Source organism: Anomaloglossus baeobatrachus, chromosome 9, assembly GCF_048569485.1.
Source record: "Anomaloglossus baeobatrachus isolate aAnoBae1 chromosome 9, aAnoBae1.hap1, whole genome shotgun sequence".
In the NCBI taxonomy this organism is placed as follows: Eukaryota; Metazoa; Chordata; class Amphibia; order Anura; family Aromobatidae; genus Anomaloglossus; species Anomaloglossus baeobatrachus.
This window is the reverse complement of record NC_134361.1, coordinates 120,633,438-120,647,072: the sequence shown is the minus strand read 5'-3', so window position 1 is coordinate 120,647,072 and position 13,635 is coordinate 120,633,438. Positions and strand designations below refer to the sequence as shown.

Here is a 13,635-nt window from a genome sequence, read left to right as displayed (position 1 = left end):
ACCTCAGCCGAGGTGTGGGGGATGGGCACAGGGGCTTTCCTCCGCTGGGCCTTCGGCACGGAGCGGTCTGTCGGCTTCAGCTCGGGGAATCTCTCGGGGGATGCCTCCGGTTCAGGCTTCGGGGCTTTCCACGGTAGCACCTCCGGTCGGCTACGGGCTCCGGCTACAGGTCGATCCGCCTGGGCAGACATGCGGGGTTTCGCTACCGGTTGCGGGGGCAGCGGGCCTAGTGGCGGGGTCACGGCAGCCGGGACGGGTGGCGAGGGAGGCAGTAGGGCGAGGGGGTTCAGACCGGGTCCCGCAGCCGCGATGACCGACCCACTAGGGGTATCGGGGCGTGGGGCACTCACCCTCCCTTCCGCAACTTCCTCCTCGCGTCTCCGCACGGTCGCTATGACCTCCGCCATGTCGGTCTCCCACTCCTACAAGAGGAGCTGCATTTTGACCTGCAGCCGTTGCCGCGGTTCCAGGCGCGGGGGCTACGGTGCTTCGGGACGGCATGTACATCTTGCTGGCGGCCTCTCCCAGGAACAAGATGGCCGCAGGGTCCTAGCGTCCCTGCTTTTATAGCCGCGCTCACATGCGACCAGCCGCCATATCGTCCCCCTCAGTCTCTTTCCGGCTCCTCCTCTATATAGGCGGGGTTTTGGCCTTCGCGCCTCTACTACTCGAGGAGACGCTCGAGCGGGAACTCTTCGCGCCCAAGATGGCGGCTTCGCAAATTTTTCGGCCGGACACCTCCGGCGGTCACACAAGGCGCACTTCCACCAGTCGGTAGAACGGTAGGATCCTGTTCGTGACGCCAAATTGTCGCGGGCGGAGGAGGGGACGCTGCGCTCTCCCACTGCTCGGGTCCGGCTGCCGCTGCTGTTGCGGCTGCTGCTGCTCTGTGGTGGCTCGAGCGGTGGGCCGGATCCCGCGGACTCGAGCGGCGTTCCTCGCCCGTGAGTGAAAAGGGGATTTTGATTGTGGGGGTTTTGATTATTGTCCGTGACGCCACCCACGGTTGTGGTGATATTGGTGACACCACCGCTGCTCTAGACGGGGATCCCGGGAGCGGTGACAGGGAGCAGCTTAGTTGTTAGTTCTCCCCTCCGTGGGTAGGGGGTTGGTGGTCCAGGAGCCCGATGATGGGGTAGGGATGGATGGCAGGCGGGTTACGGAGCCTGGCGAGGTGCAAGGTCGCAGGGGCAGCGCTATGCCGCACGGCACGGTGGTACGCTCTCAGCCAATGATGAGGACACAGTTCTCGGTAAAACACACGGCTGGATGGACGGGTCCCACAGACGGCTGCGGTGTTGTTTTCTCCCGGCAGGTTGATGGTGACTGCCTTTCCCTGCACCTAGATACGGTAGATGGTTCCAATGGGTTCCCACCGGTAACCCGCTCCCCAGCTTGGATATGAGCCGGAGGAGCCCCTTTTGCCCGCAGGCTCTGGCCCTGAGAAACAGCTGCCTTGGCGGTGTCTCCCTCACTTTGGTTGGACTGTTGCCTTCTGTTGGGACTTGGCTATTGGGAAACCCAGGAGGTTCCCTTCACTAACGAATTTGGCAAATTCATGGTGACTCCTAGCCTTGCCGGGGTCCGTAGGCCCCTGCCAGATGGTGCTGGCTTCTCTTTGCGTACCGGTCCGGTACCGCCGGGCCACCGCCCGTCCACGGTCCTTACGGTAGACTCCAATCAGCCACTCCTGCAGACGGTCACCACCGTCTGCCAACCTTGCTGTCTCGCCCGGGCCACACACCCGGACGCTGTCAGTTAGTTGCTCCACTACCACTTCTCCTCCTTCCACTTTCACCTCCAAAACTAATCTGTCTGTTTTTCCTGCCTCCAGGACTGTGAACTCCTCGGTGGGTGGGACCAACCGCCTGGCCCACCCCCTGGTGTGAACATCAGCCCCTGGAGGAAGGCAACAAGGGTTTTGTGTCTGACTTCGGTGTGCCTGATGGGAGTGTGGGGTGTGTTGATGTTGTTCTCTGTGGTCCAGGGCACCACACCTTCCTCACTAACAGCCTGTCCCGGCCCTTTTGGAGCATGCTTCTCTAGCAGCTCGGGAGCTACAACTCCGGACTCCTCTCCTCTCCCTCTCCCCACACACTCTGCTCCAGCCCCTCCCCTGCTGCTCTGTTTTGCTCTTACACTGGGGGGGGGGGGGGTCTGTCCTGCTGCACTGGTGTGGGATCAGGTTACCAAGGAGGAGAATGACCTGCTCTTCGCTGGATTTCTGCAGGTCTGTGACACCCTGGTTTTGCCAGGGCATCACACATTCACCAGGCTTGGTCTGGCTGGAACTTGCAGTACTGCTGACTGACTGTAGGAGTGTGTGCCTTCCAGCTAGTATCAGCTCCTACTTCCGCCTATGGGAAGGCACAACACCCTTTTTATAGCATTCAGTGTCCCTGGTTCCCTGCCAGATATAGTCTTGTGTTTCTTTGAGCCACATCCTTCCTGGTACTGTGCCTCTTGCTTGAATTCTCATATCAACTTGGCTTTGTTTATTGACGTCCCTCATGCCTGCTGTTTTGTACCTCACATCAAAAGGAGGAGGGGAGGAGAGAAGATCCAGCACCGTTGTATTAAAAAAATTCTTTATTCAAAATTCATAAAAAAGGTAATTCCAACCATGTGCAAAATATATTTACGCTTGACGCGTTTCAGCGAAAGTAAACTCCTTATTCATAAGTAACATGAAATATTATGTAGCTTATGAATAAGGAGTCTACTTTCTCCGAAGCGCGTCAAGTGTAAATATATTTTGCACTTGGTTGAAATTACCTTTTTTCTGAATTTTGAATAAAGAATTTTTTTATTACATCGGTGCTGGATCTTCTCTCTTCCCCTCCTCCTCTTGATGTGACTGATTATTCAGCTGTAGTAGCCAAACCACTTGTTCCGTGCACCGGACCAGAAGTTGGAGAGACCTGCTTTGGAGTGGTGAGCTGAATTAAATTCCTTATTTGTGTTTTGTACCTCACCTGACATCTCGGTTTGACCTCGGCCTGTCAACTATCCCCATCTCTAGATTGAAGCCTACCATAGGCAGTGAACCCCTGAACCCTGCAGTAATTCCAGATCCGTGTATAGGGGTTAAAGGGTTTCGGGGTACTAGGGGGGTCCTGCTTAGTGGGTGGCTTGCTGTTACACAGGAGCAGTTCTGGGTGTATATTGATAATCACTGCCTAACCGTCCCTGTATACACTAGCATAGATAAAGAGCTCTTTAGAAAAGTATTTCTAAAGATCTTTTTTCATATGCTAATGAGGCCAGTGACTAGTCACAAGGGCATTATTCCCTTGTCTAGTCGGCCCCCTTATCATGTAAGCACGCCCATGTGGGCGTGCTAACATGCTAATGAATGCGCAGCATTAGAGGTATGTTCGATCTCACCGCTCTCTGTTGCCACTGTGCCCAGCTCTGGATTTCAGCTCAGCGCGCATGATCAGAAGTCCCGGACTTCCAGTCATGCGCACTATGTATGAAGCCGAGTGTACGTGTCCCGGCTTCCAACTGGTGTAGTGCGCATGACCAGAAGTCTGAGGATGTTCTGATCATGCGCACTGAGCCAAAAACCAGCAGTAGCAGCAGAGGTGAAAGCGACCATGCCTCTGATGCTGCGCATTCATTAGCATGTTAGCGTGCCCCTGTGGGAATGCTACCATGCTAAGGGGGCCGACTAGCCAAGGGAAATAACGCCCTTGTGACTAGTCCCTGGCCTCATTAGCATATTATAAAGAATCTTTAGAAATTCTTTTTCTAACTATCTCTTTATCTATGCTAACAGATGCTGAGATGGTTAGGCAGCAATTAGGAATATGCATCCAGAACTGCTCATAATTCTAGGTATATATTGCACCTGACAGGTTCACGTTAAACCATGGTATATGTACCAATGTGTTAGGGCTTTGGACAAATCTGGTAATTGCTTTAAGTACATTTGTACTCCCCAGAGGGAACTAAAAGCTGAAGTCTTTGACGGTCCCCATATTCATAAACTCATCAACGATCCCAATTTCCCGACATGCATGAATTACACTGAAGCTTCGGCCTGGAAAAGTGTTGCCTCTATTGTGAAGAGCTACGTGGGTAATCACAGAGTAGACAGTTATGAAGAATTGGTGCAAGATACTGTATGCTCGCCAAGTTCAGAAATTAATATGGGTGTAAAGATGCACTATCTCCATAGCCATTTACCCCTTCACCACCCAGCCTGTTTTCATCTATGGAACATATTGCACTTCATGATAACCATAAATTTAGGACAATATTTATGTTTATTTGTGAAAAAATTGGAAATTTGGTGAAAATTTAGTAGTTTTCTAATTTGAATTTTTATGCCCTTAAACTAGAGAGTTATGTGACACAAAATAGATAATACATAACATTTCCCACATGTCTACTTTACATCAGCACTATTTTTTAAATATGTATATATCTATATTTTTTTGTTAGCAAGTTAGAAGGGTTAAACGTTTATCAGCAATTTCTAATTTTTGCAACAAAATTTACAAAACCATTTAAAGTGATTTTGAGGTGCCCATATGACAGAAAATACCCCAAAGTGACACAATTCTAAAAACTGCACCCCTTAAAGTGCTCAAAATCACATTCAAGAAGTTTATTAACTCATTACATGCTTCACAGGAGCTAGAGCAATGTGGAAGGAAAAATTAAAATTTTACTTTTTCCCACAAAAATGTTACTTTAGCACCAAATTTTGCATTTTCACATGGGTAACAGGAGAAATTTCACAATATAATTTGTTGTGCAATTTCTGAGTATGCAGATACTATATGTGTGGTGGAAAGCTACTGTACTTTATGTGCAAATGACATGACTGGGAAGTGAAGGAGCGCTATTTGAATTTTGGAGCGCAAAATCGTTTAGAATTGATGTTGAACACCTTTGGGAGGAAGAATAAACAAATTAACAGCAATTGAAGAATTGGTTTTAATTGTTTTTTATGACATTCACCTTGCCAAATAAGTGATAATGCAGCTTTATTATGCAGGTCAATCCGATTACAGCAGGTTTTTGCATCATTGAATTTTCAGGGCTATACTTTTTATGTTTCTGCTCAGGAAGTCATGTGAGGGCTGATTTATTGCGGGATGAGTTGGAGTTTTATATTGTTTTCATTTTGAGCCACATAATATTTTTGATCGCTTTCTATTCTGCTTTTTGTGAGGCAGAATCAAGAAGAAACAGCAATTCAGGATTATTATTACTATTATTTTTATTTTATGCCTTTCACCATGTCGTAAAAGTGATGTCAGCTTTATTCTTCAGGTGTGATTACAGTAATATCACATTTATATTTTTTTATGTTTTGCCCCTTTTACATCATAAAAACTATTTTTATAGAAGAAAATAGTTTTTGCATTGCTGTATTCTAAGATCTATAACTTTTTTATTATTTTGATGACGCTGCGGTATGGCAGCTTGTGTTTTGCAAGATAAGATTTCATTTTTAGCATTAGCATTTTTATTTATATATCACTTTTTAATCATGTTTTATTCCACTTTTTTGTCAGCTGCATGATGAAAAGACATAGTTTTTGCTGTTCTGTTTTTTTTTTCGTTTTTTTTTTACAGTGTACACTGAAGGGGTTAACTAGTGTGCCAATTTTATAGATCGGGTTGTTCCAAATTCAGCAATACCAAATTTTATGTGTACTTTTGTATATTTTTTTTTTTACATAAATGCATTTATTGGTATAATATATAATTTTTTTCATCTTTTTGTTCTATATTTTATGTAGGGGGGTTAATATATTTACAACATTAAATTTACAATTTTTTTTTTACTTTTTTTACTTTTATTAGTCTGATCACTGGTGTAATGTATTGCAATGTACCAGCATTGTAATACATTATACTTGTCAGTGAGACACTGACTCAAGTGTCTTACACCATGCTCCTGGCATGGTCTAAGAAGTTTGCCATAGCTGCCTGACATGATGACCTTGATATGACAGCTATTGGGCCCCATTGATCACAATGCAGGAGTCTCGATCACATGGGAGACGGAGTGAAGCGAGGAGAGGTATTAAGTTAGACGGGAGATACACATGATGGCAGACGGGACATACACATGATGGCAGACGGGACATACACATGATGGCAGATGGGACACACATATGATCACATGATGGCAGACGAGACATACACATGATGGCAGACGGGACATGCACATGATGGCAGACAGGACATGCACATGATGGCAGACGGGACACACACATGATGGCAGATGGGACATACACATGATGGCAGATGGAACACACATATGATGGCAGAAGGGACATACACATGACAGCAGACGGGACATACACATGACGGCAGACGGGACATACACATGATAGCAGACGGGACATACACATGATGGCAGACGGGACACACACATGATGGCAGAAGGGACATACACATGATGGCAGAAGGGACATACACATGATGGCAGACGGGACATGTGTCACGGGCGGAGGAGGGGACGCCGTGCTCTCCCACTGCTCGGGTCCGGCTGCCGCGGCTGCTGCGGCCTGCTGCTGCTCGGTGGCTCGAGCGATGGGCCGGATCCCGGGGACTCGAGCGGCGCTCCTCGCCCGTGAGTGAAAGGGGATTGGGATTTGGGATAGTTTATTGTCCGTGACGCCACCCACGGTTGTGGTGATTAAGTGGACACCACCGCTGCTCTTTCTGGGGAGCCCGGGAGTGATGGTATGGAGCAGCCAGTTGTTGGTTTGCCCCTCCATGGGTAGGGGTTTTGGTGCTCCCGGGGTCCAGTGATGGGGTTGGTATGGTGGACAGGCGGGTATGGGGCCTGTGGAGGTGCAGGGGCAGCGCTGTGTCGCACCGCACGGAGGTACTCACTCAGCCAGTAAACACGACACAGTTCTCGGTAAACAAACGGCTGGTTGGACGGGTCCCTCGGACGGTTACGGTGCTGATGTTCCCTGCGGTTAGCGGTGACGGTCTCTTCCCTGCACCTATGTAAAGTCTTTTTGGTAGCGATGGGTTCCCACCGGTTACCCGCTCCCCGACCTGGACATGAGCCGGAGGAGCCTCTCTCTTGCCCGCAGGCGCTGGCCTTGGGAAACTGGTGCCTTGGCGGTGGCGGTGTCTCCCCTTAACGGTGGGACTGTTGCCTTCAATCGGGACTTGGTTGTTAGGAGACAGAGGTCCCCTTCACTGACGGATTTGGCAAATTATGGCGACTCCTAGCCTTGCCGGGATCTGAAAGGCCCCTGCCCTGGTGCTGACTGTTCTTCGTATACTGCTCCGGTACCGCCGTGTCACCACCCGTCTGCGGTCCTTCCAGCAACCTCCAAGCAGTCCCCCTGCAGACTATCACCGCCGTCTGCTGACCTTGCTGTCTCAGTCCGGGGCACACACCCGGACCAACTTCAGGCTTTCTTAACTGTTCCTTTTTTACTTCTTCACTCAAGCTCCTCTCCTTTGCTCCTCTACCACTTCACTTCCTTCTACTTTCACTTCCTAAACTCATCTCTTTACTCCTTCACTTCCCTAGCTTGACTGCTTGGTTTTCCCGCCTCCAGGGCTGTGAACTCCTCGGTGGGCAGAGCCAACCGCCTGGCCCACCCCCTGGTGTGGACATCAGCCCCTGGAGGAAGGCAACAAGGATTTTAGGTTAGCTCAGATGTACCTGCCGGGAATGTGGGGTGCATGTGATGTTGTGACCTGTGACCCCTGGCTTGCCCAGGGCGTCACACATGCACATGATGGCAGACGGGACATACACATGATGGCAGAAGGGACATATACATAATGGCAGACGGGACATACACATGATGGCAGACAGGACATAGACATGACGGCAGACGGGACATACACATGGTGGCAGACGGGACGTACACATGGTGGCAAATGGAACATACACATGGTGGCAGACGGGACATACACATGACGGCAGACGGGACATACACATGACGGCAGACGGGAGATACACATGATGGCAGACGGGGCACACACATGACGGCATGACGGGACACACACATGATGGCAGACAGGACACACACATGATGGCAGACGGGACACACACATGATGGCAGACGGGACACACAGATGACGGCAGATGAGACATACACATGATGGCAGACTAGCGTTGGCGTCTCCGTGATTGTCCTGGTGACATACATAAAAGGAAACATATAAACAGTGTTTTTGAAGCACTGACATTAATTAATATTAATTACTTTTTGTTATTAATCGATTATACATAACTTTTTCCTGTCACTGTTTTAATTTCTTTGATTTTAGACTATTTACTTACTGGTTATAACAAAAATAATATTATTGCAATTATGAATGTTTTATTAATTGTGATGCATTCATTATTTAACTTTTAAAAATCTCTCTAGAGCCAATCTGGCAAAACCAAAGTCATATTCTTAATCAGCATCATAAACTTAATATAAAACTGTTCACACATCGTTGGCACCAAAATCATTGTACGCCAGTGTTATTATTTCTAAAGCCAGCTTTACACCTTACAATTAGGTATGCGATCTCGTATGCGATGTGACACGCCCAGGTCGCATATGCGATTGAATGAGATTGCACGTAGGTCGTTCATTTGATGTCACACGAGCGTTAGTAGTCTATGTTAAATTGATCAATTTTGTGTGCGATCCTTTAGATCATGTGTTCTGTGACGTATGCATTGGGCACCTTTTTTTTTTTTTATTTATTGACTTGACAAGCGTGTATAATGTGTAGGGATGCGTTTTTACTATGTCATTTGCCATTCAGCTCTGCTACATGGCCGCTGACAGCAGACACAGACAGCCATGTAGCAGCGGTGAATGGTAGTTGACAGCAGACACAGAAAGAGCCGCACGATCAGAATGAACTCGGGTGAACCTCACCCGACTTCATTGTCATGCTGCGGCTCTGTCTGTGTCGCGCCCTGATTAGCGGTCACCTGTGAAGGATTCACCGGTGACCGCTAAACTCCTGAGTAACTGAATTGAGCAGCCCTCTCTCATATACTCACTGATCCCCGATCCCCGGCACTGCACGGCATTCACACTGCTCCGGCGGCTTTTACTGTTTTGAAAAAGCCGGCCGCCCATTTAACAATCTCGTATTCCCTGCTTACCCCGCCCACCGGCGCCTATGATTGGTTACAGTGAGACACGCCCCCACGCTGAGTGACAGGTGTCACACTGCACCCAATCACAGCAGCCGGTGGGCGTGTCTATACTGTGTAGTGAAATAACTAATTAAATAATTAAAAAAAACGGCGTGCCCGTCCCCCCTAATTTTAAAACCAGCCAGATAAAGCCATACGGCTGAAGGCTGGTATTCTCAGGATGGGGAGCTCCACGTTATGGGGAGCCCCCCAGCCTAACAATATCAGCCAACAGCCGCCCAGAATTGCCGCATACATTAGATGCGACAGTTCTGGGACTGTACCCGGCTCTTCCCGATTTGCCCTGGTGCGTTGGCAAATCGGGGTAATAAGGAGTTATTGGCAGCCCATAGCTGCCACTAAATCCTAGATTAATCATGTCAGGCGTCTATGAGATACCTTCCATGATTAATCTGTAAATTACAGTAAATAAACACACACACCTGAAAAAAATCATTTATTAGGAGTAAAAAACACAAACATATACCCTGGTTAACCACTTTAATCAGCCCCAAAAAGCCCTCCATGTCCGGCGGAAGCCAGGATGCTCCAGCGTCGCTTCCAGCGCTGCTGCATGGAGGTGACCGGAGCTGCAGCAGACACAGCCGCTCCGGTCACCTCCACACAGCAACTGAAGACAGCCGCGCGATCAGCTGATCTGTCACTGAGGTTACCCGCTGTCACTGGATCCAGCGGTGGATGCAGCGGTGGCCGCGGGTAACCTCAGTGACAGCTCAGCTGATCGCGCTACTCACCGCCGCTCCGGTCAGCTCCAGTCAGCAACTGAGGTGAGTAGCGCGATCAGCTGAGCTGTCACTGAGGTTACCCGCGGCCACCGCTGCATCCAGTGACAGCGGGTAACCTCAGTGACAGCTCAGCTGATCGCGCAGCTGTCTTCAGTTGCTGTGTGGAGATGACAGGAGCGGCAGTGTACAGGCTCTGGTCACCTCCATGCAGCAGCGCTGGAAGCGACGCTGGAGCATCCTGGATTACGCCGTACATGGAGGGCTTTTTGGGGCTGATTAAAGTGGTTAACCAGGGTATATGTTTGTGTTTTTTATTCCTCATAAATGATTTTTTTCGGGTGTGTGTGTTTATTTACTGTAATTTACAGATTAATCATGGAAGGTGTCTCATAGACGCTTAACATGATTAATCTAGGACTTATTGGCAGCTATGGGCTGCCAATAACTCCTTTTTACCCCGATTTGCCAACGCACCAGGGCAAATCGGGAAGAGCCGGGTACAGTCCCAGAACTGTCGCATCTAATGTATGCGGCAATTCTGGGCGGCTGTTGGCTGATATTGTTAGGCTGGGGGGCTCCCCATAACGTGGAGCTCCCCATCCTGAGAATAGCAGCCTTCAGCCGTATTGCTTTATCTGGCTGGTTTTAAAATTAGGGGGGACCGCACGCCGTTTTTTTAAATTATTTAATTATTTATTTCACTACACAGTATATACACGCCCACCGGCTGCTGTGATTGGGTGCAGTGTGACACCTGTCACTCAGCGTGGGGGGCGTGTCTCACTGTAACCAATCATAGGCGCCGGTGGGCGGGGTAAGCAGGGAATACGAGATTATTTAATGGGCGGCCGGCTTTTTCAAAACAGTAAAAGCCGCCGGAGCAGTGTGAACGCCGTGCAGAGCCGCGCTGGTGATCGGGGATCGGTGAGTATGAGAGAGGGGGTAAGAGGGATAGACTGACATGGACAGAGAGAGAGGGACAGAGATAGTGACCGACTGACAGAGATTAGTGAATGACAGACATTGTGAGGTGCTTCAGAACGCAGCTTTTCAGCTGCGCTCTGAAGCAGACCTTTTTTAAGCTGCGGTGCAGAGCGCACACCTGCGCACATAGCCTCAGACATCACAATCGTATGAGGGATGTCACACGTTACAATTGACTAGTTTCGTACTACCAAACGTCCAATGTATGAGGAATAAATGACGTGTATGCGATCACCGTATTTGCGTTCAATATCGATCGCACGTAGGTGTCACACGCAAATACGTCACGAACGATGCCGGATGTGCGTCACTTACAACTTGACCCCGACGACGGATTGAAAGATCTATTGAAGTGTGTAAAGCAGGCTTAAAATGTCTTAATCAATTTCTATTAGAAACAATTTCAAATAACGTTCATTAATTCTATTTTAAAGTTTAAGGACGCCTCTTCCCTTTCATTTACCTTGCCAAGTTATGACCCCAGACAAACATATACATTCCATGTGAGAAGCCAAATAGATAAAAATTGTGGAAACTCTAAATTTTGGAGTGACTGGAGTCAAGCAGTTACCTGGGGAAGGAACGTCACAGTTACTGGTAAGTGAGGGTCGTGATAATGTAAAGGATTTCTATATTTTCTATTAACAACTTATAAATATCCAAGAACCTATAGGACAGATAGCCAACTGCTGTCATATCAGACAAGGCTATGTTCACACACTGTATCTTTCGGTGCGTTTTTGGTGTTACAAAAATGCACCTAAATGCATGCATTTCCTTCTCCCAGCAAAGTCTATGGGATTTCTATTTTGCTGTCCACACTGAGCATCTTTTGTTGGCTGTATCTTGGCTGCGTTTTTGAAGATGCAGCATTTCAATTCTTTTTTTGCGTTTTTCCAGCGTTTTTGAGCTGTTGCAATAGATTTGACTTAAAAAACGCATTGGGCAAAATACGGTAAAAACACATGCATTTTTTACTATTTTTTTTTTGCACGGGTGCATTTTTTGTGCGTGTTTTGGGGCCAAAAACACTGCATTTTTGTAGTTACAAAATATGCACTGCGTGAACATACCCTTAGGGCTACTGTACTGATCCAAAAATATTGAACTTACATCCAGGCCCATCATTAAGACTGGCATTAAAATCATTAGTTCTAATGAAACGGGGCCAAAATATGTCTTACATTGCTTTCTAACAACTCTGACATTAAACTTGTAAATTAGTAATGGACTAACTGAATATACAAGACAATGTGAAAGCTCCAGCATCCATAAAGTAAAAAGATCTTTATAGTGTTATTACAGAACTCGATGAATTCCATTAAACAGCAAGGATCATAGCTTAAAGGGCTAGTCTCATCTCCAAGATCCTATCCCAATATATAGTAGAAGTAATAATAACAATTACCTCCAATTAGAAATGTAGTCTAGTTCTTCTGATTCTATATGTCACTTGCCTCCTGTTCAAGGCATTACAGAACCTTAGATGTCCATGGTTATGACCACTAGCTACTACCTAACTTACTAACTGTGACCATATGCCTGGTCATAACTATGGATAATTAAGGTCCTACAATGCCCTGAACATGAGGTAAGTGACGTAGTGAATCAGAAGAACTATACTTCATTTATAATTGTAGGTATTTGCTAATATTATTATTATTATTACACCTACTACACATTAGGATAGGATCTTGGAGATGAAAATACCCCTTTACGTGTTTCCGGCTGTCTGATGGATTTCTGGGGAAATTTTGTTGTAAAGATTGAAAGTTCCTTTCCTATTTTAATACTGGACTCTTCTCTTTGTCCTGTAGAACATCAAATGGTTCTGTTAGTCAGGATTTCCACTATTTTGTTTAAGTCACCAACTTTTTTAGTTTAATGTTAGATTGAAACTTTATTTGAAAAACAATACAAAATGCATCATATGAAAGAGAGAAAAAGGAGAAAAAAGCAAGGTCTGCAGCACCTATGGTCAAAAAACTGTTTGTGTATAAGTAACACAATTCAAGCAGATTAGGGACACATGTCCAATGTCAAGGGATCTACTTGATGCAAACATATCATATGCCAAAGGATGACAGCGTCCCATTGGGTGAAAAAATTCAGTCCATATTTATTCCATCAAGTGTAATGACTAGAGATGAGCGAACCGGTCCCGGTTCGGCTCGAGGCCGGTTCGCCGAACGGGGGTCCCGTTCGAGTTCGGTTCGTCGAACGTTCGACGAACCGAACTAGAACCTATAGGCTATAATGGGAGGCAATCACAAACACATAAAAATGCATGATAAATGTACACAAACAGTTAATAAACATTGCCATAACACTTACCGGTCCTCGCGATCCCTTCTGCACTCTGTCTCCTGCCGCTATTCCATCCGATGATCGCTGAATCCTCCCGGTGACCTGCACTGCCAGCAGAGATGCAGGACCTATCGTGACGTCAAAATAGCCATGTGACCAGTCACGTGGCTATTATCTCATTGGCTACAGACTGGTCACATGACTATGACACGTCATGTAGGACCTGCGAGTGCATCTCTCCGGTACACGGTGCACATATGTGTATCGCCGTGTACCGGCGACATGCTCTCGCACACGGTCGACTCCCCGTTCCGTTAGGGACCGGCTGACACAGCCGGTCATTAACGGAGATCACCGTTGCCATAGCACCGCAGTTAGCGGTGACGTCACCGCTAACCGCGGCTCCGAGAGCACCGTTGCTATGGTAACGCGTCTGTCAGCGTTACCGCTGTT

At 47.5% G+C, this 13,635-nt stretch overlaps 1 protein-coding gene across 1 annotated transcript in view; it reads left to right on the top strand.

Moving 5' to 3' along the window:
- The window catches only part of IL2RG (interleukin 2 receptor subunit gamma), a 156,379-nt gene that overhangs the window by 125,707 nt on the left and 17,037 nt on the right, over positions 1 to 13,635 (top strand). The window contains exon 5 of the mRNA XM_075322751.1: positions 11,310 to 11,472. Coding sequence (XP_075178866.1) covers positions 11,310 to 11,472 — 163 coding nt within the window. The remainder of the gene's footprint in view (positions 1 to 11,309; positions 11,473 to 13,635) is intronic.